A 27,079-nucleotide genomic window follows, 5' to 3' on the forward strand; every position below is an offset into this window, starting at 1 on the left:
ACAGCAAAAGTGAAAATACCAAGTCAACTAAAATAATATTATGAAACAATACCATTCACAAGCATTTGCAAAGTCTGTCAAGAACCTCACTCGTTCTGAAGGTTTCGATATTAAAGACATCCATCATCAGGAGAGGATAAATCATTTCAACTTTAGCCAAAGGAACCAATTTCACAAAAATAAATTTCACTGTAGACTGGTGTGCTAAAGCATCCTCTGGCTATTTGGTCATGTGACATTATCTGTGACTTGCTGCAGCATAAGATAACTTTCACGTAGGTCCAAGTGAAAATGGTCCAACATCATATGGAATGTGTTACTAGTTAGACGTAACATTAGGCATAGCATAAATGACTTTCAGGTAATGACAGGTAGGCCTAAAATTAGGTTAAAGGCTGACCATAAATGTGGGCTGCGTTTGCTAACATATGCATCTTTTTAGCATCTGAAGAAGATCCTGCTAGGATCAAAACTTCAGGCCAACTTACTTTTAGCCTCTGAAGAAGATCCTGCTAGGATTGTAACGTCACGCCAACTTACTTTTACACATTCTATTACACAGGCTCTCTAGTGGATAAGCAGTTTACTAACACTAACAGTTTTATTTTAATTTTGATAAGCATCATTAATTAGACAGTGCCAGTAATTAAGAAGTTTAATGCTTAGTTATATTGTGGTCTATGGCTCTTAGAGTACAAAAATCTTATTTTGGGGACTGCAGTGTCACTTACGTTTTCTTCGCACTGAAGCTTACCGAATATTATCTTGTCAAGTACTTCCAATTTCCAGTTCGTTTCATTAGGCTGCCTTACACCTACAACTTACTCAAGTACAAGGCTACAGTTGCACTTACTTAGCCTAGGCAGTAGGCTACAGTAAGTCAATATCAAGTCAATGTGAGAATCGGTGAGAATACAGAGCCTCCGTCAAGACCGTCTTAGAAACAAATGTTCACGTTTCGTACCCTCGTTACTCACCAAAGTTTTAGCATCTAGTTTGAAAATATTCAACGATGCACTTGAAATTCAGCATCGTTCCATATCACAGGAATCAGTCATTCGTTGGGTTGTTTTCAGGCCTAGTCTACACAGTTTCGTCGCAGCAGTGGGGTGTTTTCATGGTCGTGTTGATAAGTGTAGAATCAGCTCCATGTACATACTTCCTGTTTCGACTTCTATTGCCAGAACACTAAATCAAAATTTGTCGTTGAATAAATAAATTTAGAAAATTCCCTAAAAGTTAAATGAAATCTTACTTTGAGGTCACAGAATATAAAATAACGATTTTAATTATGAAATCGATGTGAATATTACTGATGACGTTGGTTATAATGATGCTGGCCTACAAGATAACTATTTATAAGTCATCTGACATTTTCTTGGTTTTTAAATTGATATTTACCTACCCACGTCATCGTCAACAAAATGGATGACAGTGATACGGAAGATACTAGCTGGTGAGAGGGAATGTTTCTCGGGTTTGAGCTATCTCTTTTATGAAATCGTTAATATTGCAAAATAATAAAAAGATTTGATAAAACTGCTTTACATTTGCCAGACGTCTGCCTCTAAAATTATTGACAGTCAGATTATTTTGGTGGTACACGACCCCTCCCCGGCACTCTGCTGTGTGATTTTAACACAAGATCATTTTTCTCTGGTTAGGCTAGGCGTATTATTACTAGCTGGCAGGTCTGTTATTATGAACAAATATAGGCCTAACTTGGTATTGGTCAAATTGTTGTCAACAATTATTTACTTGAGGATGCACAATACACATTATTATGATTTAAGGTAACTGAAGACTTGAAAAGAATACCTTGGTTAGGCCTAGGATATGGCTAATGTTAGCATAAGCTTAGCTGAAGTTTAGGTTGGCCCTAGGCTAAGCCTAAACTTAAGTTAGTACCATAGGCGTAGGAGGCGAGGGGGCCCCCCAACCAAAATTTTCTTTGAAAATTCGGGCAATATGCTGAGAATTTTTCGGGCACCTACTAAATGAAAAATAATTTGCAATGTGTTTTTCAATGGTTAAACTTATTAGTACTATCATTATTATTGTAACAACTTCCCCAATAATTATAACCAATATGGAAGGGTAATAACACAGAAAATGATTGTATGTTATTGGCATGCGATGCAATATCGATGCATGCCTATATGATATGCAAATTAACATGTTTTGGGCAAGTCGTTACAGCCCCCTCGCCACCCCAAATCAAATTGGGCTCCTACGCCTATGGTTAGAACTAGTATTTTGTAGGAATAGGATAGCCTAATGCATTCCCCAGACTATGCTTTATGCTATTGTTGTGAACTATAAATACTCCTGGTAAAAATTAGATGCAGTAGCCAAGGCTGTACCATCATATAAGTCATATATGCAACATCTTGGGAATTTCATCATTGATCAGAGGAATTTACTCCTGAAGTGTGATAGTAAAGCAAAGCATATTTGGTCTACTGGTTGTCACCTAGGACTATGTGAAGTAAAGAGGTAATGTTATGTTTTCCAAAAGCTGGGCTTCCTAGGTTTAAATCATCACTTGGCTATCCAGTAACATTTTGTTAATTGGGTTAACCTTCTCATCTGTGTTAAGTGTTACTTTGTAATGTGCAATGTAAAAGAAAGGAAGATAGATATCCACAAATTGTTTTTCTAAACCATTCTAATTGTAGTTGTCACATTTGTACCCATTATATTGGCCCATGTATCACCTCAGAGGCGGAATTCATGTAACTTCAAATACATTCCACTCATATACGTAGATGGCACCATACTAGATCTCGAATTCAACCCAATATTGATGAAGGTTCATGTACCCAAATTGCCCACAGTCTTGTCAAAATAAGTAAAATACAGATGGAAAAAATTGCCTCTTTTATGTGCATACCATGTTCCCCCTACACCATGTATGCATGTATCCCAGTGCAGTGGATACTTCACTAAGTCCCTTAGCATACTGTATTAATGATTGTGATTGACCCAACTTGTTGTGTGCAACTTTGTGAGTACTACACATTGCACTGTTTGTTTCATTTCATCAACATTCCATATAAAATTCCATATAACAGTTCGTTTATATCCCGTCAGAAGAATTTATTAACACAAAATCTCAAAATGTTGCTCCAAAGCACATGTTGTGTTTCCTTAAATTCTTAGACTATCTGCAGTCCCTTTTAAGTTTTTACATAGTAATACTGTACCAACACAGGTAGGTGTCTGAATCATAACTGGTCAGTTGTGCTATATAAAGATATTTAAAGGCAGTCAAGTTATTATTTCTTTTCCCTCTTTCTTTATTTTGGACAGGCATGAAGAGCTAGCAGCTGCTCTCCTCGAAAACTGTGACTTTGGAAGACTCCGCAATATTTGTAATGGTCGTCAAATTCCACAGAAGTTTAAAGCTCCGGCATGGAAGGTAGGCAATATATATATTTGTCCATTGCATCGCTGCTGTAAAAGGTATAATGTACTACTTCAATCTCCTCAATATAAATTTGAATATTTTAATTGTTAAAATTTAATTGAATATATTTGAATGTGCCACAACCTGGTGGTAATACTTAGTGATTAAAGAAAATTAAGGTTTAAACTTAAACATTGCCTGTTACTTTAGTTCACCACATGGCACCACTACTGATCAAAATAAAACTTTGAATTTACAAATGAAACAAGTTTTCTGCATCTATAGTTTAAATGTTTCATAGCTGGCTAAGTAGGAGCTATCAAATTTTCCAACCACATCTCCAAATTTACATGTGGAATGAACAATTTTGCCATGTCAATCAACGACTGAGCAAAACCTTGTTCTCTAAATTATGTGTTGTCAGCCACTTTAGAAAAGCAGAACGTCTTGGCAATTTGAATTGATCTTTAACAAGGAATGTCGGTATACAAGTTTTAAAATTTTAAAAATAGTGTACATGGTGCCCTGACTGGAAGCAAACTGGTTGTGAAAGTTCATCTCATCCAATTAAGAACACGGCAAATTATCTTACGACTCAATTAGTATTATTTAAACCTCCTTTCTCTCACATATCCTCCTCCGTTTAGATTTGCTTGAATGTTTCCAACAAGGCTGACAGTCTTTCATCCTTTGATGGCATATTCGACCTCCAGGAGCAAGCACAGCTGAGAAAAGACTGCAAGGAATTTATTGGTATGACTTCCATTTGCCTTCCCTCTCTCTCTCTCCCTTCCTTTTAACCTCCAAGTACTCCAGGAAGTCATTTATAAAGGTATCGCAGACCTAAATGATATATGCAAACAACACTTTTCATCACAAAAGTAAAGATGTGGAGCAGATTTTGTACTCAGTGAAGAATGCCATCTTCATTATTTTATGAGACATAAACAAATTTACACCCACAATGTGCTACACAAATATTAACACTTAATTATTCTTTATGCCCCAGATTTCCAACTTCTAGTTGAACATATCAGTTGTACATATTGTCAAAAGTGAACATGTGTTAGGAAGGGTTAGTGCATCATCAAATCAAAACTATTTTTGAAGGGTAACATATATTTTTGGGGAAAAGTCCCCCACCCCGACCCCCTCCTCCTCCAAACTAAAAATTGAAGTACTGTGTGATAGTGTGTCTCAGTTTGTGTGCCACAATGGAAGTACACTTTGTTTACTTGTTTATACTTTTAAAATTTGGGTTGTAAAATCTTTCTTGTATCCTGATGATTTCCTTTGGAAAGGTTTCTTAAACAGCTAATCTGCTGAGATATGAAACAATCTGATAATAATCTGCAGGGTAATTTTCTTGAACTTTGCAATGAACTGAGTTCCTTAGACCAAGTATTGGTCAGAAACAGATTGTTTGAACACATACTTATCTGTACTTCTGTACTTGGACCATTTGGTATTTCAGTTTTACATTATTAAAGGAACTTAACAAATTTAAAAATACAGCTTAAGTTTAGGATGTAAGAAAAAGTTCTGGTAATGTTCTACGTGGCACGTAACGGCAATTATATGACCATTTATGTTTACATCAAGAAGCACATCATGTCTGTATTGCCGACATTTTCTTTTTTCAGACAAATTTGATAACTCAGAAGAGGAGAAACTTTCCTTAGCCAGTGATTTGGAATCTGTGATTACTTTCTACTGTAAGTCTAAGAACGTTAGGTACGAGTCACACAATGGCTGGTTGGACATCCTCGGTCCTCTGGTGGCCCTTCGCATGGAGAAATCCGACCTTTATAACTGCTTCTATGCTCTCATTACAAAGTATATACCCAGGTATGTCGACCAACAAAAGTACTTTCACATCATACCAAAAAACTGGTAACGTTAGGAATGCACTTTGCTTCGTACCCTGTCTGCTTTTAGTGTAAAACATTGTTGGAAATATGCATTTTTGATTTCTCGTCGAGAGTGAAGATGAATCAGAGGTTGTGATGATAGGGAGGGTGTGTCGGTGTATGTGACTGGTATGAGAGCAAGTGCAATGTACCAGTGCTCAAATTACGTAAGTCATGTGAAGGAAGCTTGTAATTCAACAAAACTTTACCATTTATGTTAGATGAATTTCATAGCTGCTATGTTCCTTTGCCCAAACTCGTTTCTTTTTTGCTTTTTACAAATTGCATATATTACATATTGCACAGAGGTGATAGGTTCATATTATGTCAACAGCACCTACTCCAGTCAAAATATGAAAACCTATGAACCTCAAGTAGCCAACACTTATGGCTGGCGTGAACCACATCTTCAGTATACTGCATTAACACTCTACTTCTGTGGGTCCGTGTTCGTAGTTTGAACTCTTCTCACCATTTCTGTCTTTCATCTCAGGGAAACAGAGAAAGAGAGTGCATCTTTCCAGCTGTTCCGACTACTGCTGATGTACCATGAACCGGATATGTGCAATTTTCTTGATACTAGAAAGATATTCCCCGATTCTTATGCTTCTTCTTGGGTAAGAACTCAATTCTGTGTCTAATAGTGAAAGAATTATCTTCGACTTATGATACATTATATAGATACAGTACATATGTGCATTATGACTTTATTTCAACAGTGAGACATTTCTGAGCCAATTATCTTACTTCTTTTTAAGGGAAGGTTGAAAAGGTAAAGAGAGTTCCCGGTTTTTCAAATATTGAAATTTCCTTGCCAGTTTTCCCTTGATGGTTAATTTTTTTTTCAAAAAGTCAATTTCATGTTGCTGAAACATCTTTAGAGCCACACTTTGCAGTGGCAAAATGTAAATGATATGATAGGGGATCGTGCAGATTAACTTGATCAGCAGACTATTCCACCCCTCTCCGTACCTTGTCCGTGTACTTGTTGGACAGTCAATGCCCCTCTCTGTTTAGACATGATTCTCTTTATATTTTCTTGCAGTTTAAGAGTGTATTTGCTTCATCTTGTGGCTTAGAGGTCATCCAACCATTTTGGACATTGTACCTCCTTCAAGCTGATCCATTCCTGACTTTCTTCTTGGGTGTAGTCATCCTAGTCAATGCCAAGTAAGTTTACAGGGAAGGTGAAAGGGTTGGGTTGGGAGGGAGGTGTGGGTGGGGGGGGAGGGAAAGGTCAGGGCGATAGGGACCTTTTCTTCGCCTCAATTACGTCCAATAGTACTGATATTGGAAAGCTTAATGGCCTCATTTTTTGAGACACAGATAGTTAACACAGTTACTTTAAGAGGTCAACAATTTCACCAAATTTGTTTTCTTGCCACAATACCTTGCAGGAGAGCTGACAGTGGACAAGGAAATGGCCCAAAATGACTTATTATAAGAAAGCCTAATAAATAGTTACCGGGAGTGGGAGGATGATGGGGGGGGGAGCTGTAAATAACTTGGTTAATATTTTGGTTAATTTAATGGTAACCTCATTAACCAATGCACACTGAATGGGTTAACTAGTAATAAGAGACAAATAGCAATTAAAATGATTACTGTAATGTGGTAAACATAGGATATACTGTTAAATAGAAATAAATAGCAAAGGCAAAGATTAATAGCATGGTTAAGAACACACCTGTCCTCAATGTTAATCTCTTACCTGTCTCCCCACAACCTTAGTACTCTCGTTCTACCATGTCTAGAATGAACTAGTAACCTTGTAACACTGTGCACCAGACATGTCCGGTCAATGCCCTTCCTTCTCATTCTACCACCCAAAGTGTCTACATCATTCATTTTTTGTGTGGATTTAATTTTTACTGAATTCGTTTGGTTTCCTAAATTTGGAATCCTAAATTTGGAATTTATCTGATAGTTGCTTGCTGGTAAGATTGGAGATCCCCATTTTTCTGTTTCAAACTCATTTTTGTCAGAATTAACATTTATCAAAGTCCTTCATTATGATATGTGACATGTTTCCTTCACAAGTAGCACTCAGGGTTATTTTTTGTAGTTTCTATAATATCCGGTTCCTTTCTTCTGTTTCAGGGACCATGTCCAGTCCCTGGAGGACGGCAGCCGTCAGGAAATTGCGGAATCCCTTGCATCATTCCCCAGCCAATTAGAAGTAGATGATATTGCAGACTTCTTCTCATTGGCGCAGTACTATGCATCCAAAACACCACAGTCCTTTCGCAGGGTAAAGTTCACTTTAAATAAACAAAAAACAGCCACAGGCCTTTGCTATAAAAGAGTGTATAAAAATGGTGGTGGCATTAGAAGCAATGAAACCTAACATGTAGGAGGTTCTGGGCTGGCTATAGTAAGATGGGCTATTTGTCCACGAGAAATCCACTTTTTCACTTCTGAAATGGTCTTCCAAACTTGCAGATAAAAATTCCAATATGAGATAAAATGATATAAAACTGTGCATTCGATAGCAAATGACATAAAATCGAGTCAGGAAAATCAATGGCAAAGATTGGATTGGTCTTGAAAGTTTTAAAAGTCTGCTTTAATGTAACTATCTTTGACTGGCTAAACCCTTGATTCTTTCAGAGAGTAGATCGCAAATGGAGGGGGTTCTGTAAGTTATTCAAAGTAGACATTTTTCCAAAGCATTATTTTACCGTTTGTAATCGTTTGAAATGTCAGGAGCCATTTCCAGTGGCAAGGGGAAAGGGTAACCAAAGCATAACCTGGTTAATGTTTTGGTTACACGTTGTATTCTTGTTGTCGATCTGTCCTTGAAATTTGATACTTTGTAATATTTGGTTTGTCAGTTTCTCTGTGTTTCATCAAAATGCAGCTTTGTTGTAGAAAACTAATTATATTCGTCTATGGATAAAGTGAGCTAAATGTCATAAAGAAAAACAGAAAACATTTTCAACTCAATTGCCGTGAACCATAGCACTCAATCGGCTGTTGCCAGATGCAATTGCAGATACAACCGAATTTGAAAAATTCATTTCCTTGACCTAAAGATTCAGAAAATATCCAGCATTTTTTGTCAATCAATCAAGTACAGCCACCAGAATATCCCTTTAAGAGATTTTTCTGACCGAGTTAGCTTTTCGGATCAATAATTGTTTGCCATTTACACATATCAAATTCCACTCACTACTTAGTATTTGCAATGCGATAGGGAAGTTCATCCCAAGATACTGTAAATCAGTCTAACCTAACCGAAATCTCATCCACACACAGGACTACCAGGCAATCTTTACCAGTAACATCAGTGGATCAATTGAACCTATCCAACATCTTCAGATGGCCCTATGTCTGCAAGTCAACCCTGCTGAACTCTTTCAAGCTATTCTACAAGGAACCGTAAGTGCCATGTATCAGTAAGATTGGAACTCTTCAAGGCAAGTTTTTGAAAGTTCGTGCAGTCGTCCAAGACGACCAAGATTCTGTTCGGATGACCAAAATCTCAGCTTTGGATGTCGTCCACGCGGACAATTTCTTGTCCATATCAAATTCAGATCACATTGTAACTAAATACTGTCAAGAAATGATAAACTAGTAACACTCTCCATCACTTGAGATGCTGCAATAAAACATAAATAGTGGTAGGCCTATGATCCACCCGAATGGGGAGGTTCGCCGGTCCAAAGCTGGTGGACCAAACCTACGCATCCCTCCTACAGTGTACCTATTGGTCGTTTTTGTTGTTGTTTTGCTACATTATTTCAGACAACCAAAATTTGTTGTTTGGACATCTAGACAGTAAAGCCTGGTTGTCTTCCAACCAGAAAAAAGGTACTTAAATCTTTGCCCTGACTTGCATTTTTTAAGATTGGGATGTTGATCTTCTATGGTTGATTGGAACTGATTGTGCGCATTGAAACAAACAGAAAACCAGAAACGAAACATTGGATTCATTGCAGCCTCAAATGTTACAACAAGACTTACTTTGGATCACTGCGTGACATTAAATTGAAGTTTCTTTCTCTTAAATACTGAAATGACAAATATTTTAAGTGTCCTAATACCCAACTATAAATTTTGTCAAAGATGTTACTATTTTGTTTGTAAAGGGAGATTTAGTTCAAGAGAGAAAGGTGTATCCATTTTGCAAAATGTAATCTGGTTACAATTTGGTTTGTTTTACTCACTTAATGGTTTGTGTGTTTAAACTTGTTCCAAGAAGTTTACTGTTTCTTCTACATTTATATATCTTTGTCTTACCAGTTTATTCGTAGTACAGATAGAACTTAATACTGCACTGCGTGTTATCACAAAAACTATATTTGGATAAACGGCAGTCAGTTCTTGTTTATGTCATATAAACCGTACGAACAATGACTGGATGTATCAGAATTTTATCTGTTTTTTCTTCTCTAGGGCGAGAATGTGAGTTATTTTGTGGTGGACTGTCGACCAGCCGATCAATATAATAAGAGTCATCTTGCCACTGCCTTTCATCTGGATTCTAACCTGGTAGGTATAAACCTAATGACTGAAAAATATGCATTTGGAGTAAACAGTTTGCCCAACAAAACATGATTGATGTTTCACTGTATTGTTACTGATACTCCACGTAAGTTTGGTTTGATTTTTGGACACAGGTGCCTTCCATTGGTTGTACCTTTAACAGGCAGTCACCCTGCATGTTGCAATGTGAGTACTATCTGCCATAAAGAGTACCATATAACAGAGTACCCTATAAAGATTACTCTACTCTATTGTTATACCTTTAATGGGAGTCACCCTGCACTATGCAATGTGACAATGAGTACCCATCTGCCATAAAGAGTACCATATAACAGAGTACCCTATAAAGAGTACTCTACTCTATTTTGTAAACAAACAGATGTTGCAGCAACCCCAAGAATTTGCCAGTGCCGTTAAAGCGTTATTCACAGCGCAGAAACAGTCGATAGATGCTGAATCCCAAGCGGCGGGCGAGCATCTCTGCTTCCTGGGAACAGGACAAGAGGAGGAGGACCAGTACCTTCACATGGTGGTCGCAAATTTCCTCCAGGTGAGACGAGATCGATGGACTCTGTCGTCATGTAGATAATAGTGAGAAGGAGAGGAAACCATGGGAACAACAAAAATTATGTAGCTTTGTGTATTTCTCCACTCATTTTGCTTTAAACATTTACAAGTGAGGAAACTACATAAGAAGGAAAGATTTAGGAAACTTTAATAGTCGAATATATACAAGAATTATATTTTGATGATATATCCATTTCTCTTTGTTGGTAACCATGGCAACAAAGAAATATGTAGCTTGTGTATTCTCCTATCAGTTTGATGTAATCATTAACAAGTGGGAAAACTAAAAAGGACGAAACAATTAGCAAACTTTAACAGTCGAAAATGTACTAGAAATTTATTTGATGATACATCCATTGCTCTTTGTTGGTTATCATGGCAACAAGAAAATTATGTAGCTTTGTGTATTTCTCCTATCATTTTGCTGTTTTCATACTGTAATCATTTGCAAGAATTATGTTTTGATGATATATTAATTTGTCTTCGCTGTTCTAAAGAGCTTCAATTTGTCTTCGCTGTTCTAAAGAGCTTCAATTTCTCCTCTTGTTATTTCCAGAAAAAGACACAATATGTTAGTATAGTATGTGGAGGATATGCTGGTAAGTACACCGACTCAATAACACTGCCATACTCAAACCCGAGTAGTGCTCTTTGTCTAGTAATGTTAGTGGAGTATGTTGTGCATGCCCCAATAATCCAGTTTTACATTCTTGTGTCAGCCAAACCATTAACATGAGTTGCTGCTTGTTATATTTTCATGATACGCTCTTGGAAAGAGAAGAAAAGAAACTCCAGACAGAAAAAACTTTATGTTCTAACTATTCTAATATTAACTTGTAACATTATCAGTCCAGTAAGACATTTGAGCTGTATGACGTCTCGAATCTAAGATCTTAATTTGTAGAACAGCCATCCGATGACTTAAACGGGCATGGTGCCGGCGTTTAACTATAACTATATTTCAGTTAAAGGGGTAGACAACTCTGGGAACGCAGTGGTTGAGCCGAAGACACACCTAGGGCAGCTGAAATCATTACTGGTAATGTTTAAGAGGTGGATGAGATACAAAAGGTTGTTAACATATGATTTCATGGGAGGATTTTAATGGAATTGTAACAATTATGGAATCAAGTGGATCTCAGGCAATTGTAAGAGGTTAAAAAAGTGTGGAAAACAGAAATTCAGAATGCAAATTTAATAAAACAAACTTAAAAGACAAAGTAGTGAAAGTGTACTACTTAAAGAAACTATCAAAACATTCTACATAACATTCTATTACTATCAAGATTATTTTACTAATCCCAGGTGTTCTTTTTTTTCCTTAGCCTTACTCAAGTTGCTGGAGAAGGAATCAGAGCAGATTTTAAAGTCTTGTATCGTAAGACAGCCTGATGCAGCAGGCTCTGATGATAGTGGAACATTCTCCATCAGCTCTCAAGTAAGATAGCCAGGGTTTCCCCAAATCTCCCCCTACGTAATTATTACCGTGTCAAGTAGTAGAAAACGAGTTTAATAGGCTGCAAATCTGACCTGTCTGTTCTTGGAAGCAAGGGTGCACTGTCATGGGTCACAGTCACGACCTAGTGATGTCGCTAGTAATCGTTGCAAATATTAGCCATTAGTGACAGCATCAACAGTGTATCTGTACCTGATTGCACAAGGGGGTGGTTTGGCTAGAGATAAAGTAACTTGTATAAATGTCTTTTCACAAAACGGTGCTCACTGTCTGCAAGTACAGAATGTAATATTTATTTCCCCGCTCATATTGGTTCCTTTCTCGTTTCTTAGTTTGGGGATTCTCCTCAGAAACTCTCAGAGAAGGGTGCTGCTCTGATGGGGCGATTCACCAACACTCTGAAAACAAAGGGAGGATTCATGAAGGACAGAATGGTAGAGTTTATTAAGAACGAAGCAGTGGAAGAAGAGAGGCAAGTGTGAAGAATAAATACATTTATAGTTGTAATCAATTGATGTAGAAGAATTTATATCAAGGGTGGTGTTTGGGGATTCAGGCATCATTATGTAAGTTCTTGTTTGATACTGCCAGTGCTTGTATATTCCTGTTTCATACTGTGGTTGCTGTTAATGCTCGTGTTTGATAGGTTCCTGTATCTAACAGAACATCATTTCCTTGATACAGGCATCTGTTCCTGTTTGATACTGTCATTGTTTGTATGTTCCTGTTTGATACAGGCATCATTATGTGTGTTCAATCATTCTGTCTTTGTTTGTATGTTCCTGTTTGATACAGGCACCATTATGTGTGTTCCTGTTTGATACTGTCATTGTTTGTATGTTCCTGTTTGATGCAGGCATCATTGTGCATGTTCCTGTTTCATTCTGTCATTGTTTGCATGTTCCTGTTTGATACAAGCATCATTACGTGTGTTCCTGTTTCATTCTGTCATTGTTTATATGTTCCTGTTTGATACAGGCATCATTGTGCATCTTCCTGTTTCATTCTGTCAATGCTTGTATGTTCCTGTTTCATACAGGCATCATTGTGTATATATGTTCATATTGTGTGAATCTTCAAGCTCATCCAAACCCTGATTTCTGTGTTACTCATCTTGTCCATCGTCTACATTGTTGCAGATATTCTGTTATCATTTAGAGTTATTATGAGAAGCTATATACAGGTACTATCAAAGAGCTGTGGGCAATTTTGCGTAGTTGAAAATACTCCGTTAACTGCTCCCTAGTTCCCCACTACACTAATATCTGATAGGTCTAAGTTAAATCTACTGTTTGTATCATCCATGCAGGCACGTTAGAAGTGAAGATACAGGGACGAGGTATCGCAACATGCAGTCCGTATTCACAATAGCAGATGACGATGAAGAAGGAGGTCAGTAGCGTATGATTAATTCCCAAGGCTCGTTAACATGTGCTAATGAATAATTTAACGAGGGAAGAAATGTCGCACACAATTATCCACATCAAGGCTAGAAAGTATCCAGAAGAAATGTTCTTATTTGTTTGTGTAGGATGTACGTAAAGGAAGTGTGTGTAATTGTGTTCACGGAAATGCACTTTCTATACGATATATCCTACAATTAAGCTTAGCTGTGATAACAAGGTGAATGTATTACAAGAGGTGAAAAAGTTTTGGTTAGTAAAATTTATTTTTAAGTAAAATGAATCTATGCAATTTTACTACTGAATATAACAGGGTAATACATCATTTACAGTTGTACATGAGGGATTTCACAATGATGTCAAGTAGACTGTGTCACTTTCTCATCAGAAGGTAGTCAAATATTTCCAGATGTACTAGTCTTTCAGGGAGTAAAGAAGTTTAGGAAGAGTTGCAGATTTACAGAACCAAATAAATGAGCAACACAAGACAATAATATTTACAAGCGTCATGTTTGTTCGAACGTTTTCGAAGATATCTCATCTTCCTCCTCAGGTAGAGTTGGCTTTAAAAATATATAGTTCCATAAGTCTGTAGCCATTTCGTGATAACATATTGATAAATGTAGCAAAGTTTAAAATACATTGAGTAGGTAGGAGGATCCATGTTGGAATCGCTGACTAATCTCAAAGTCTGAGTTGCCAGTTGCTATAACATGAAAATTGTTTATGCTGCTTTCGGTCTTACAATCTCTGTACTGGTTTATATGTTCAAAGATGGCAGATTTCCCAGAAAGATGCTCCTTGACTCTCACAGCTAAATGCCTCTTGGTCTAACCAATGTAAGCCTGATTCCTGTCACAAGAACCTTCGAATGAATAAATGACATTAGCTCTGAGTGCCATAGGAGTCATATCCTTCAGGGAAAAATAATTGCCAACTCTGAAAGTTTATGAATACAACAAAGCACTTCTTATTGATGCATTTAAGATGATTACTTAGAGACTTTTTCAGGGAGTAATTTATGATATTAATTTAATGCTAACTATCAGGGTGCACTAACATATTCTACGCCTATTGTCTCGTAGAGGATAGCGAAATATTTCAATATATACTCTCTCTCTCTCTCTATATATGTATATATGAATTAGGGGGTAATGAAGTAATTCAATATCCAAGTGTCCATCAGAGAAAAGTGTGATATTTTACTATCTGCTATCTCTTATGGGGTGGTGAACTACAAAGCTTACTATATCAGGGTGTAAACCAGGGATATTTAATCATGTGAATATCTACAGATTATCAATGGGGAGACTTACAGGCAGCGATATATTACTCTACCAGCTAATGTTGAGATACTCCAGTCTCTCAATATCAGCAGGCAGTGAAATATATCAGTGTCTATATCAGGGATATTTAATCATGTGAATATCTACAGACTATCAATGGGGAGACTTACAGGCAGCGATATATTACTCTACCAGCTAATGTTGAGATACTCCAGTCTCTCAATATCAGCAGGCATTGAAATATATCAGTGTCTATACCAGGGATATGTAATCATGTGAATATCTACAGACTATCAATGGGGAGACTTACAGACAGCGATATATTATTCTACCAGTTAATGTTGAGATACTCCAGTCTCTCAATATCAGCAGGCAGTGAAATACATCAGTGTCTATATCAGGGATATTTAATCATGTGAATATCTACAGATTATCAATGGGGAGACTTACAGGCAGCGATATATTACTCTACCAGTTCATGTTGAGATACTCCAGTCTCTCAATATCAGCAGGCAGTGAAATACATCAGTGTCTATATCAGGGATATTTAATCATGTGAATATCTACAGACTATCAATGGGGAGACTTACAGGCAGCGATATATTACTCTACCAGTTAATGTTGAGATACTCCAGTCTCTCAATATCAGCAGGCAGTGAAATACATCAGTGTCTATATCAGGGATATTTAATCATGTGAATATCTACAGACTATCAATGGGGAGACTTACAGACAGTGATATATTACTCTACCAGTTCATGTTGAGATACTCCAGTCTCTCAATATCAGCAGGCAGTGAAATATATCAGTGTCTATATCAGGGATATTTAATCATGTGAATATCTACAGACTATCAATGGGGAGACTTACAGACAGTGATATATTACTCTACCAGTTAATGTTGAGATACTCCAGTCTCTCAATATCAGCAGGCAGTGAAATACATCAGTGTCTATATCAGGGATATTTAATCATGTGAATATCAACAGATTATCAATGGGGAGACTTACAGGCAGCGATATATTACTCTACCAGTTCATGTTGAGATACTCCAGTCTCTCAATATCAGCAGGCAGTGAAATACATCAGTGTCTATATCAGGGATATTTAATCATGTGAATATCTACAGACTATCAATGGGGAGACTTACAGACAGTGATATATTACTCTACCAGTTAATGTTGAGATACTCCAGTCTCTTAATATCAGCAGGCAGTGAAATATATCAGTGTCTATATCAGGGATATTTAATCATGTGAATATCTACAGACTATCAATGGGGAGACTTACAGACAGCGATATATTATTCTACCAGTTAATGTTGAGATACTCCAGTCTCTCAATATCAGCAGGCAGTGAAATACATCAGTGTCTATACCATGGATTCTGCAAACAGTTTTAAGAATCTAAATTAAAGGATAGTGGAGTATTTCAGGAGCTACCGTATACCAGGAGAAGAGTAAAAATCTCTCAATCTCAACCTTTTTATAGTAAACTGTCTTTTCTATTTTTCTCCTACTTCAGATAACGTAAGCGGTGGCAATTTATCCTCCGACGAGGAGAGACGGGAATTGGTTAATACTGACGTCTGGCTGAATAAACCTGATGTTCTTAAATATTTCAAGTGTCAGGAGGTCAAAGCCAGTGGGCATACCTATCCTGGGTAAGTGTTCCTCCTCCTACAGTGGTTACTTTAATGTGACAGTACTCATTAATAACACTAAAAGTATGCAGCAGTGATTGATAAGCACCTCACCTCGTATATGTGAGAAACTTGCTTCAGTGTCTTATCTAAGCATGCATTGGTGGTGCCGTAGTAAATTGAATATCGAAAAAATCTGCTCGTACCTTACTGAGTGCCATTAAAACCATGTTTTCCTTGGGTAGGACGCGAAACCAAATTCATACTGACAGAGGTGGGGAATAGTAAAAACCTTGTTCAAAGATGATTACTTAACCTTACCTTTGGTTATGGGTAAAAGCTGTTGAATCTTGTTAGTTTGACTTCATACCACATCCAACATAACGGTTGATATTTTACAGCCTTGTTTAGCATCTCGTTTCACCATACGGTATATTAGGGTCAATGTTTTACAGCCTTACTTAGATCCGCATTTTACACAATACCTAACATGAAGATTGAAGTTATACAATCTTGCCTAGTTTCAATGTATGTTACAGTTTCCCTACTGGAGCGGCTGAAAACAGACTAAATGTTATCAGTAGCAGTCTAAAGAACACTGCCCAACTATCCACAATTCTCCACATATGAGTCAAGTCAGGTCTTGATCAATATGGCAGTGTGTTGCAGGCTTTAAAATCTTAACACCTTAACGTAGTATTTTAGCATACTTTCACTTACGGTTGAACCCTTCGAACCGTATGAAGTGTCACTTCAAACGATTGTCTCCAACACCCTTATAAAGCCCTCTTTACATAAGCATGTACTTTCCGATTTCTATTGTTCTCCATATGAAAGTATCATATGGAACTATGAAACTTCCCATAAATGTTACCTTTCATAATTACAAAGGTGATCATGAAAGTGTCATATTTTTGTGGCATCTCTGTATGATGTAAACTGTATGTTCCCAATAAGACTCAACATTTTTGAGTTTCAGTATTAACAAGATATGAGTGTGAATTATTTTTGTCATTTTTAGAATGCAATATTTTTAGGCTGTTTTATTTTTAAGCTGTTTTAATTTTAAGTTGTAATATTTTATGCGATTTTGTGAAGTGCTTTGAGATCATTCTTTGATGTAAAGCCCTATATAAGAATAAATTATTATTATTATTATTTGAAATAATTTTGTTAGTCTCAGTCTTCCGTCAGCCATACATTGCCCGGCTATTGTGCCCAATTTTTGACCTACATGTTTCTACGTTGCATACCTACATTTGTCATACTTTTTTCATTTAAGTATACGACTACCCCATGATAATAAATTTAATAGCATTACCGTGCAGCTTGGCTATCTTCAGATTGAAAACTTAACCACTTTCTTAGACAATCTGTTAACCTACTTCCTGAGACCAATGCTATGTCACATGATGACACATTGTACAACAACTCCAAGTTATGCATGCATAGAAATTAAAACTTCAGTTATACTTTCAAATTTATTTAATCAATTTTTTTTTTTTTTTTTTTTTAAATCATTTCCAGTCATCTGCTCTTGACGTGCAGCCACATCTACATTCTCCGAGAAGCAAAAGATCGTAAAACTTTTTCCTATATAATGGCACGGAGACCATTACGCGAGGTGGTACGCATCACCTCCAAGAAGCGGTGTGCCGAACTGATCACATTCAGGTACGGACGTGTTAACAAGAACAACGAAACTATTGTGTATGCCATCGATCGGTTGTACTTACCCGAGGCACCTGACGCGACAAAACTTATCAAACAACAGATAGTGACTTGTATAGAAGGTCCCGAGGCCATCCGTAAAATAGATCGGAGGGAGGAACAGGCCTTGGAAGAAGCAAATATGAAAGAAAAGGAGGAAGATGCAACTGTTTCAGAAGAAAAACCTCCTCAGGAAGTTAAAGAGGAGGATCAGGAGAAGGAGGAAGAGAAGGAGGACGAGGAGAAACCAGAAGAAGCGGAGGAAGTAATAGAAGACAAAGAGGAGAAGGTGAAAGACGAATTAGAAACGATCGAATCGGAGCAATCTTGATCGGTGCGGGATTTGCAACAAATCATATAAGAAACTGGGAAAGACTGGGCCAGAAAGACCAATGAAAAAAAATTTGATAGAACAGCTTTGAGATCTAACAGAGGTGATTTATTGAATAGCTGCTGAGAGATATCCTCTGAATCAGCCATCTTCACAGAAGTCATTGTTAACACAGAGAGAGATTGATTTCTGTACCAGACAAAATGCAGTGTTAACGGAAGTCATTGTTAGACATGTTTCATCTTTCAGCCACAAACATCTAACACTACAGCTGTAGAATACACAAGTTTTGTCTACCCTAAGAAGGCTAAGATATGATATGTATGTATTTTCAGATCCTCCTGCAAGCAGGAACTCGCGAAGAAGCCATCATTGGCTCATCAAAGCCGCAAGCTGACCGAAGTCAGTCTCTTAGATTCATATTTTAAAGTCCATGATTATGAATTGTCAATTGTGAACAACTCTGTAACTGGATGACAGACATTAATCTTGGAGTGACTCGAACCAGGGACCTTATGATATTGTCTGTGTGTGAAGGGGTCTTCTGAAAGAGCAGCCGTCCTAGTCTTTAGAAGGCATCTTGATATTTCACATTGTCACCCATGTAGAGTATCGATGGTGTGGTCAGGACACAGGGTAATATTGCCACGAGGCAGGATTAGTAGCAGAGCCAGGATATTTTAACAAGGGAAGGGTATCACACCTGATATTTCACCACTTTATTTGTCTTATAGTCAATGTTAGGCATGTTTCGTTTACTTCTTTCACCACTCTTTGTTCAAGAGCATCTTAGCTCAGCAGCATCCCATGTAAGCTGGTAGCATTGATATTTAGACATAGGCCTAGAGCTACTTGCATTGCTATTGTATGTATGTATGTTTTTTTAAGATCCTCCTGCAAGCAGGAACTCGCAAAGATGCCTCATTGGCTTATCAAGGCCGCAAGCTGACCAAAGTCAGTCTCTTACATTGATATTTAACGTCCATGATTATGAATCGTCCATTTTCAACAACTCTGTAACTGGACAACATACGTTAATCTTGCAGTGACTCTGGACCTTATGAATGAATGCATTGCTATTAAAACTATTCGGAGATGTTTGTCTCATGCATATTCAGAGAAATGTACAGCCCTACATAGAAGTAATAAGCACACTTGCTTTTGGCAAAGGTAATGTAAAAGTTTTGAACAGGTAGACTTACCACTGTAGACAGTGTTGTCATCTGTGTGCAGTTGATACTCAGAGAAGAGGTCTGATTAACCATTGGGTTTTATTATAAATCATTAGCATAAACAGTGGTGCATTAGTAGTGAATTAAATCACAACTCTGGTGATCTCCAAGGGGGCCAGTGGCAATAAAGGACTCATACTGGACAGATTTAAGGAGTCCAGTAAATATATGCCGAAGAGTTTTAGGGGTGAGAATATCTGCAATCCTGTGAACGGTGTTTAGCATCCCATCGCTCAAATCCCTGACATGAATGGTAAATTGCAAGTGGCTGAAAACTCAAAATTCAACAGGTATATTGACTTTGCTGTGAACCACACATATCATCTAAATTGGTATTTCTTAACCAGGGGTCTTTGTCACCCCTGGGGGTGTTGAAGCTCATGAAGGAACCTGGGGTCTATGTCACCCCTGGGGGTTTTGAAGATCATGTAGGAACCGGGTGTCTTTGTCACCCCTAGGGGTGTTGAAGCTCAGAAAGGATTCTAGCAGATCTGAAAACAAGCATAAACAACAAAGACACCCCACAGACACTAAAGAGGTTGCACAGGTTTTTTTGATTTTTTCAATTGCTAACAGGGTGTGATTAATGGAAAAGGTCAAGAAACACTGATGTAATAATATGACATCATAGATTTCCAATAGTCAGGTAAAGCCGACCGATTCAGTATGCAGAATATGTGCTTGTTTGTTTAATTTTCTTTTTCCATTTCTATTCTATTTAAAATTAATATGATCCTTCATATGTGGTGTCACTGTTGTTGTATTCTATTAGATATGCAATTATAAAACATATCAGCTAACAACATTATGTTTGATTTTTTTACCCGAGATGACATTTTGTTTTATTTATATCTGATATGGTTATGGCTAAGTTCAGCACACATTTAGATGAAAGTTGGCTGTATGTAAAATTAAATACACAAAAATTTCCATGTCTGGAATTTGTAAACGATGACTTTATAACACAGTTCCCCAAGAGAACTGCAAATTTAAGGAATATTAATGATAATGAAATAGTCGTTAAAGACATTTACGTTTATATGAGGCGATAAAATCAATATGTCTTGAATGGAGGGTGACCCAAATCTCTCTAAATCCACTCTTTGTCGGCAAATTTCTATTTTAATCCTGCTGTAACTTTGAATTCAAATGTTGCTTGCTTTACCATATCCAACTCTTAAAGAGACTCAAGGCTAAATGTGCTGTTGTATTAACTGGATAGACACCTATAACCAGTCGGGTATGCCTCACCTCTGCAGAATGTATGCGAGTAATGTTTATTCCTTTTAGAATTCTTTCCATGAGTAAAACAAATCTACAAAAGTATGAAAGTAAATGAAATTGTCAATCTGTTAATCTGTCTGTATGTATGCCTTTACTTTCCTGTGATCATAGTAATTAATGATCCAGTCCCTCCCCCCCCCTCCCCCACTGCACCTCACTCTCCCTCTTGCTGATGTTATATGGCAGTGGTGTAGATCTAGGATTTCACAGAGTAAGGAACCAGAACGGCAATAATTATTGGTAGAGTACCACCAAAAAACAAAACATCAATTAAAAGCAATGACTAAAAATTTCTTTTGCTATGTAATGGTATAATGCAAGTGGCTGGAACTCAAAATTCAAGAGGTAGATTGACTTTGCTTTGAACCACACGTTTCGCATTGGTTTGATATAAATTATGTTTCAAGCACATTTTTAGTGCCAAAAGTTCAGAAGATGGGGACCAGGGCCCCCACGGGATCCCCCTGTAGATCTGCCATGTAAGTTTAAAACTACCAGATATGTGTGTGTGTAGTTCATCAACGGTTTCATTTGAGAGTCATATTGTATGGATGCTTATCACGAACCATCTCCATTTTCTGTTATAAGGCTCTCTGCAGGCTGCAAACATGTCCGCTGCACTAAGAACAGGTGAATTGTATCAATAGGACCTGATATAGAGGAACTCAAAAGTATTTAGAATTATAATTGAACCTTTGGGAATTGGGGAAGTTCAGAAAGAGATGTGTAATTATTATTTTTTTTTTTGGTTAAATAAAGTTTACTTTGATATTTAGTATGTATTATAAACTTCCATTCCAATGGTGCATGTGTGTCTGTTAAATTCTATTCTATTCTTTATTGCATGTTAACTTCTCATTTTGTATATTCATAAGGGCTATTGTTTTGTCACAGATTAATTCTTCTCTGATGTCATAATGACGTCATTCTTTGTTGCTGAGTGATCTTGTGTAGTATCTTGTTATCAAGTTTAGACCAGTAGATCCAAAAGGATACAGATAGTAGCAGGCATTAAAGACAGCTTCTTTTTCAATTGATTTTGGTAAATTTTTGATTTTATGCCAAGCTTTCATAACGATAGAATTTATCAGAAGCTTTCAAATAAGAAGTGAATTTTGAAAAGAAGAAATATGGTTTAAATTTCTCTTTTTAATATAATTAATACAAATGTAAAAGAGGGTTTTGTCAACAAATATGAATAGCTAATATCAATGTGAAAAGGGGTTTGGTCCACAATTTGCATTATAAATCCAATTTCAGAAGGGCTGTGGTCAGCAAATTACTGATGTTCGGAGGAAAACATTGAGTTTGATCAGCTGCTGTGAGTAATATTCTGCTGCCAAAATTAGCCAATCAAATGCCAGCTAGTGTTTTTACGTGACCAATGACCATCTTTTATCATTCTGTAAATCTCTGATGTCATTTACGATTAATTCTGTTCCTTCGGCAGGAGGGGGGGGGTGGGTGGAGGGGCATTGCCTAAACCTGACAGTGTCCTCACACTCCAACATGTTATCAAGTTTTCCCTTTGGATATTTTCAAGTTAGCTACTCAACTTGTCTTAGGAATATTTTTGGTGATGGTTCCACTCGGTGAAGTGATGTATTACAGGTCTGCAAATTGATGTATTTTCCCTTAATTTAACTAAATTTTACGATGAAACATTTTGGCTGATTTGATCTGCTAAACCTTGCTGGTGATATAGTCCATATATTTGCAATAAGTCTTGTTATTACTGTGTACAGTATGCCTATAAGAAAAAGAACTAATTTATTGATCGCATTAACATTACATATCTATATTTCTTCTTCTTCAATTTTTTTTTTTTTTTTTTTGTATTCAATGAAATATTAAAGTTTAGTTTAATTAAATAGTAATTGGATTACTGTAAGAATCTTGTATAAATGTCACTCTGCTTTATATAGTATCTAATGTCATGCATTTTGTCTAGATTTGAAGGGTAACCTGCAGAAAATTGGTCTAAAACAGCAAATTAGTATTGTGAATAGGTTACCTTGATGTAGCAGAAATATAACTGTTTTCTTGTGATTTGTTGGAAAGATGAACACAAGATCAGCAAATCACATTTATCAGTGTCTGTTTTGTCATTGTTAAGTTGCAAACAATTGTAAAGCTATTGCCATGGTCTGTCTCCTGTGAGTCTGTATGTGTGTCTGTCTGTTTGACAATGAAACCGTTGAAACTGCGGTTGACATATTACTAAGCAGATGTGGTTGGAAGGTCAAAGGTCATTGAAGAATTTACAAAATTCAGTTAAAAAACAACCCATTTAAGTAGAGGCTAAACCCGATATGGTAGGAGGGCATGAGGAGAATGAAGGCTTTTATAAATCAGGAGATGGACCTGGGTTCGTTAAAGCTGTATGTAAGATGGCGGAGGGGGGGGGGGGTCTGCCCTCTCACTGAAAAAAAGGGGGGGAAATTTGACTTAGTCTGAGGCATATTTTATGGTTAGTTCAGTTAAGTAGAAAAAAGGATCAGGAGAGACAATCAAGTCCCCATCAAGGACCCACCCTATGGGAGAGGAAAATACTGAAGACACCAAAAATCAGACCCAATTACAATGCTTAAAGTGCTTGTCCAAAGCATTCTTAAACCCATTCACACTACTTAATTGCAAGTACAACTTTCTCAGGCAAACCATTCCATTCATTCACACACAACCCTGTTAGAAAAAAGTACCTAACCAATTCCTCCCAACTGACGATTGAAGTCGGGGTATGCCCTCTGCCATTTTTAGAAATTTCCATCTCATAAGTATTGTCCTGTTTTCAACACTTAGTCAATAAATACCACTTTCGTATTACTATACGTATTATGGAAGCCGAGTGCACAAGCTCACGTACAGCAAGTAAAATAGTCACTTAAAAGACACCGTTGAATTGGTGTCCCCACTTTGCCGGTGGAAAACGCAAACACACATTTCGAAAAGTGAGCGCTGTGAACCTAATGTTACAATACAACACAGGTAAGGTAAGATCAGCCTAACACCATGTATCAACACAAAATTCATTATTCTACAATATTTGACCTCAACCGAAAAAAAACGTCACAAGACAAGCAATCCTTTGCAGTATTAGTAACTTTCCATTGACAGCATCATGTAATAGAAATAATGTCATAACAAGTAGCTGATGCGATTTAAAAATTGGTTCATTTTAGTACGGATACCTATAAAGACCATTCATGACGTAAACGACGCATAAACTAAATCACTCTACTTGCTTGGTTCCGTACCGATTCTCTGCTGCCGGAATGTCTTTTGGCGGTGCGTCTGTGTTTCCGAGTTCGTGTGCGTTCGCATCGGCCTATCCTGTTTTAAACACCATTCAACAAATATCATTCATTGTTTGGTTGCAAATTAATGTATGTATTGTCATTCTGTGTGTGGGTATTATGCGTCTATAGGTTCATCTATATCTCCTCATAAAGAAATTATTACTCGCTGTGTATAATTTGGTGGGAGTGTAAGGGGACACAGAATCAGGTTTACCCTTGAGAGGGTCACAAAATTTACGAAAGATACGCATAGTAATTAAGTCATCAGATTACGTCGTGAGATATCACTTTATAAAAAAATGCATTGCATTACGGGGAGTTGTAATGTATAGGAACTAGGTTCTGTTTTTAAGAAGCGTGTCTCTCAAATGCAAACATTATCAACTCAATTATCACTCGATACAAACACGGGATATATTACTAAGTGTGTGGGAAACCTAGACATTCTTACTGACCTTGTTTGAATAGGTTGCGACACCCCTGGATCGTGCATGGGGTTAGGGATTTTATCTCATAGTCATGGGGATGTGTGTTGGTTGGGGTGGTATTTGCCTGGGTGACCATGTTAGGTGAAACATTGGGGGTTATCCTGTCTCTGTTAGTAGGATATTTGGTTGGGTTTGTATTATAGTTTGTGGGGGTTGTTTCTGCACAACCTTCCAACCTCTGGAATCTCTCTTTGAGAACTACTTTGCATATAAGAAGAGGGCCGGAGCGTTTGTTAATTGCTCATTTTAAATATTAAAATGAGTATAAATTAGGTCCATGTTATAGCTCTAAGCGTAAGATCGTGCTAATAATAATAGTCGACATTTTTGTGTGTGATTGAAAAGGGGTGTACACCCCTCGCAGTGAGTCTAACTCTTCTTCTCCAACTGAAAGTAAAAAAAAGAAAGAAAGAATGAACCACTGTTCCTCACCCCCCCCCCCCCCCCCCACTGCCCTACTGACGGTGGAAGTTGGGGGTCATGTCCCAATGCCAGTTTTAGAAATTTCCAATTCATAAGTAATGTCATGTTTTCAACGCTCATTTAATAAATACCACTTTCGTGATATACGTATGGAAGCCGAGTGCACAAGCTCACATATATCAAGTAATTTGTCGCTTAAGAGACACCGTTGAATTGATGTCCCACTTTTACCGGTGGAAAACGCAAACACACACTCCGAAAAGTGAAAACTGTGAACCTAATGTTACAATACAAAACAGATGAGGTATGATCAGCCTAACATGATTTATCAACACAAAATTCATTATTCTGCCATGTTTTACTGCAGCCGAAACAAAACGTCACAAGAAAAGCAACGCTTTGCAGTACTAATAACTTTCTATAGACAGCATCATATGATGGAAATATTGTCAGAACAAGGAGCTGATGTGATCTGAAAATTGGCTCATTTTCATACGGACACCTATAAAGATCATTCATGACATACAGAAGGAAAACCAAGGTATGCTTATAGCTCTAAATCCGTCTGATTCGACGAATAAACTCAATCACTCCACCTGCTTGGATTCGTACCGATTCTCTGCGGCCGGAATGTCTGGGGTGCGTGTTTGTTTACGTGTTTGTGTGCGTGCGTGTTGGCCTAGCCTGTTTTTAAACACCATTACACAAACTATATCAATCATTGTTTGGTTGCAAATTCATATATATATTTGTGTGTATTATTATACATCTATATGGTCATCTAGAATTACACTCCTCATAAAGAATTATATGACTCTCTGTGTGTCATTTGGTGGGGTGTAAGGGGACACAGTATCAGGTTTACCCTTGAGAGGGTACAGAAATTTACGAAAGATAATTACGTCATCAGATTACGTCGTGAGATATCACTTTAGAAAAAATTATACATTGCATTACCCGAAGGTGCACTGAAAGTGTAGGAACTAGGTTCTGTTTTTAAGAAGCGTGTTTCTTCTATGCAAACATTATCAACTCAATTATCACTCTAAACAAACACGGGATGTATTACTAAGTGTTTGGGAAACCTAGACATTCTTACTGACCTTGTTTGAATAGCTAGTTGCGACACCCCTGGACCGTGCATGGGTTGGGGATGTTATCTATAGTCATGGGGATGTGTGTTGGGGTGGTATTTGCCTGGGTGACAATGTTAGGTGAGACATTGGGGGTTATCCTGTCTCTGGTAGTAGGATGTTTAGTCCGTTTGTATTAGAGTTTGTGGGGGTTGCCTCTGCACAACCTTCCAACAGCTCTCTCTGAGAACTACTTTTCATTTAACAACTACTTTGCATTTAACAACTACTTTGCATATAAGAAAAGGACCGGAGCGTTTGTTAATTGCTCATTTTAAATTTATGTGTTTAAAAATGAATTAACTGATATTAAAATTGAAACATTATTTCAGCTAGTAATCACCCAAAAAATACAACATTTGATAATTGTTACGTAAGATAATAATATTTGTTGACAAAATTCTCTATATATATATTGCGATGTGAACCTAACTTTAATAAGCTTAAAGCTGTATGAAACGTTCGAAAAATTTGCGATAAATATATAACACGTGTTTACATAGCCCTGTGAAAAAACAATTACAAATAAATATTTCAGGTATATCTGATTTTTTGTCCCCTTACACCCTCACCAAATTACTCACAGAGATCAATGAAAGTCTTTATGAACATATAGACGCATAATACACATACAATACATATATGAATTTGCAACCAAACGATAAATGATATATTTTGCATAATGGTGTTTAATAACAGGCTAGGCCAACACGCACGCACACAAACACGTAAACAAACACGCACCTCAGACATTCCGGCCGCAAAGAATCGGTGCAAAACCAAGCAGGTGGAGTGATTGAGTTTATTCGTCGAATCAGACGGCTTTAAAGCTATACGCCGGTATATCTTGGTTTTCCTTCTGTATGTCATGAATGGTCTTTATAGGTGTCCGTATTAAAATGAGCCAATTTTCAGATCTCATCAGCTCCTTGTTCTGACAATATTTCCATCATATGATGCTGTCTATAGAAAGATATTAATACTGCAAAGCGTTGCTTTTCTTGTGACGTTTTGTTTC

At 37.2% G+C, this 27,079-nt stretch overlaps 2 protein-coding genes across 4 annotated transcripts in view; one reads left to right on the plus strand and one right to left on the minus strand.

The window, feature by feature from the left end:
* LOC139977490 (E3 ubiquitin-protein ligase CBL-B-B-like) overlaps positions 1-1,161 on the minus strand; it is a 55,453-nt gene extending 54,292 nt beyond the window's left edge. Inside the window, exon 1 of one of the 3 annotated variants that reach the window (XM_071986841.1) lies at positions 978-1,161. In XM_071986841.1, coding sequence (XP_071842942.1) covers positions 978-991 — 14 coding nt within the window. In that variant the 5' untranslated portion in view covers positions 992-1,161. Of the gene's footprint in view, positions 1-754; positions 952-977 lie in introns of those variants that run through there. The other 2 variants (XM_071986839.1, XM_071986840.1) reach the window with 2 other exon arrangements.
* Positions 1,162-1,329: 168 nt separating this feature from the next.
* On the plus strand, positions 1,330-22,804 carry LOC139977491 (TBC1 domain family member 23-like). Its single transcript, XM_071986842.1, has 16 exons — positions 1,330-1,456; positions 3,313-3,421; positions 4,057-4,162; positions 5,053-5,257; positions 5,813-5,936; positions 6,365-6,489; positions 7,420-7,570; positions 8,578-8,700; positions 9,718-9,813; positions 10,187-10,357; positions 10,931-10,973; positions 11,700-11,812; positions 12,163-12,302; positions 13,140-13,222; positions 16,044-16,182; positions 17,689-22,804. The coding sequence occupies exons 1-16, from the start codon at positions 1,425-1,427 to the stop codon at positions 18,200-18,202; spliced, it is 2,274 nt and encodes a 757-aa protein (XP_071842943.1). The 5' UTR covers positions 1,330-1,424; the 3' UTR covers positions 18,203-22,804.
* The last annotated feature ends 4,275 nt before the right edge of the window (positions 22,805-27,079 follow it).

The sequence above is a fragment of the Apostichopus japonicus genome, chromosome 12 (assembly GCF_037975245.1).
Source record: "Apostichopus japonicus isolate 1M-3 chromosome 12, ASM3797524v1, whole genome shotgun sequence".
In the NCBI taxonomy this organism is placed as follows: domain Eukaryota; kingdom Metazoa; phylum Echinodermata; class Holothuroidea; order Aspidochirotida; family Stichopodidae; genus Apostichopus; species Apostichopus japonicus.

Coding starts and splice junctions, on each gene's coding strand:
- LOC139977491 (XM_071986842.1), top strand. CDS start 1,425: ATGGATGACAGTGATACGGAAGATACTAGCTG. Junction 1,457..3,312: donor GATACGGAAGATACTAGCTG/GTGAGAGGGAAT, acceptor TATTTTGGACAG/GCATGAAGAGCTAGCAGCTG. Junction 13,223..16,043: donor AGATGACGATGAAGAAGGAG/GTCAGTAGCGTA, acceptor CTCCTACTTCAG/ATAACGTAAGCGGTGGCAAT.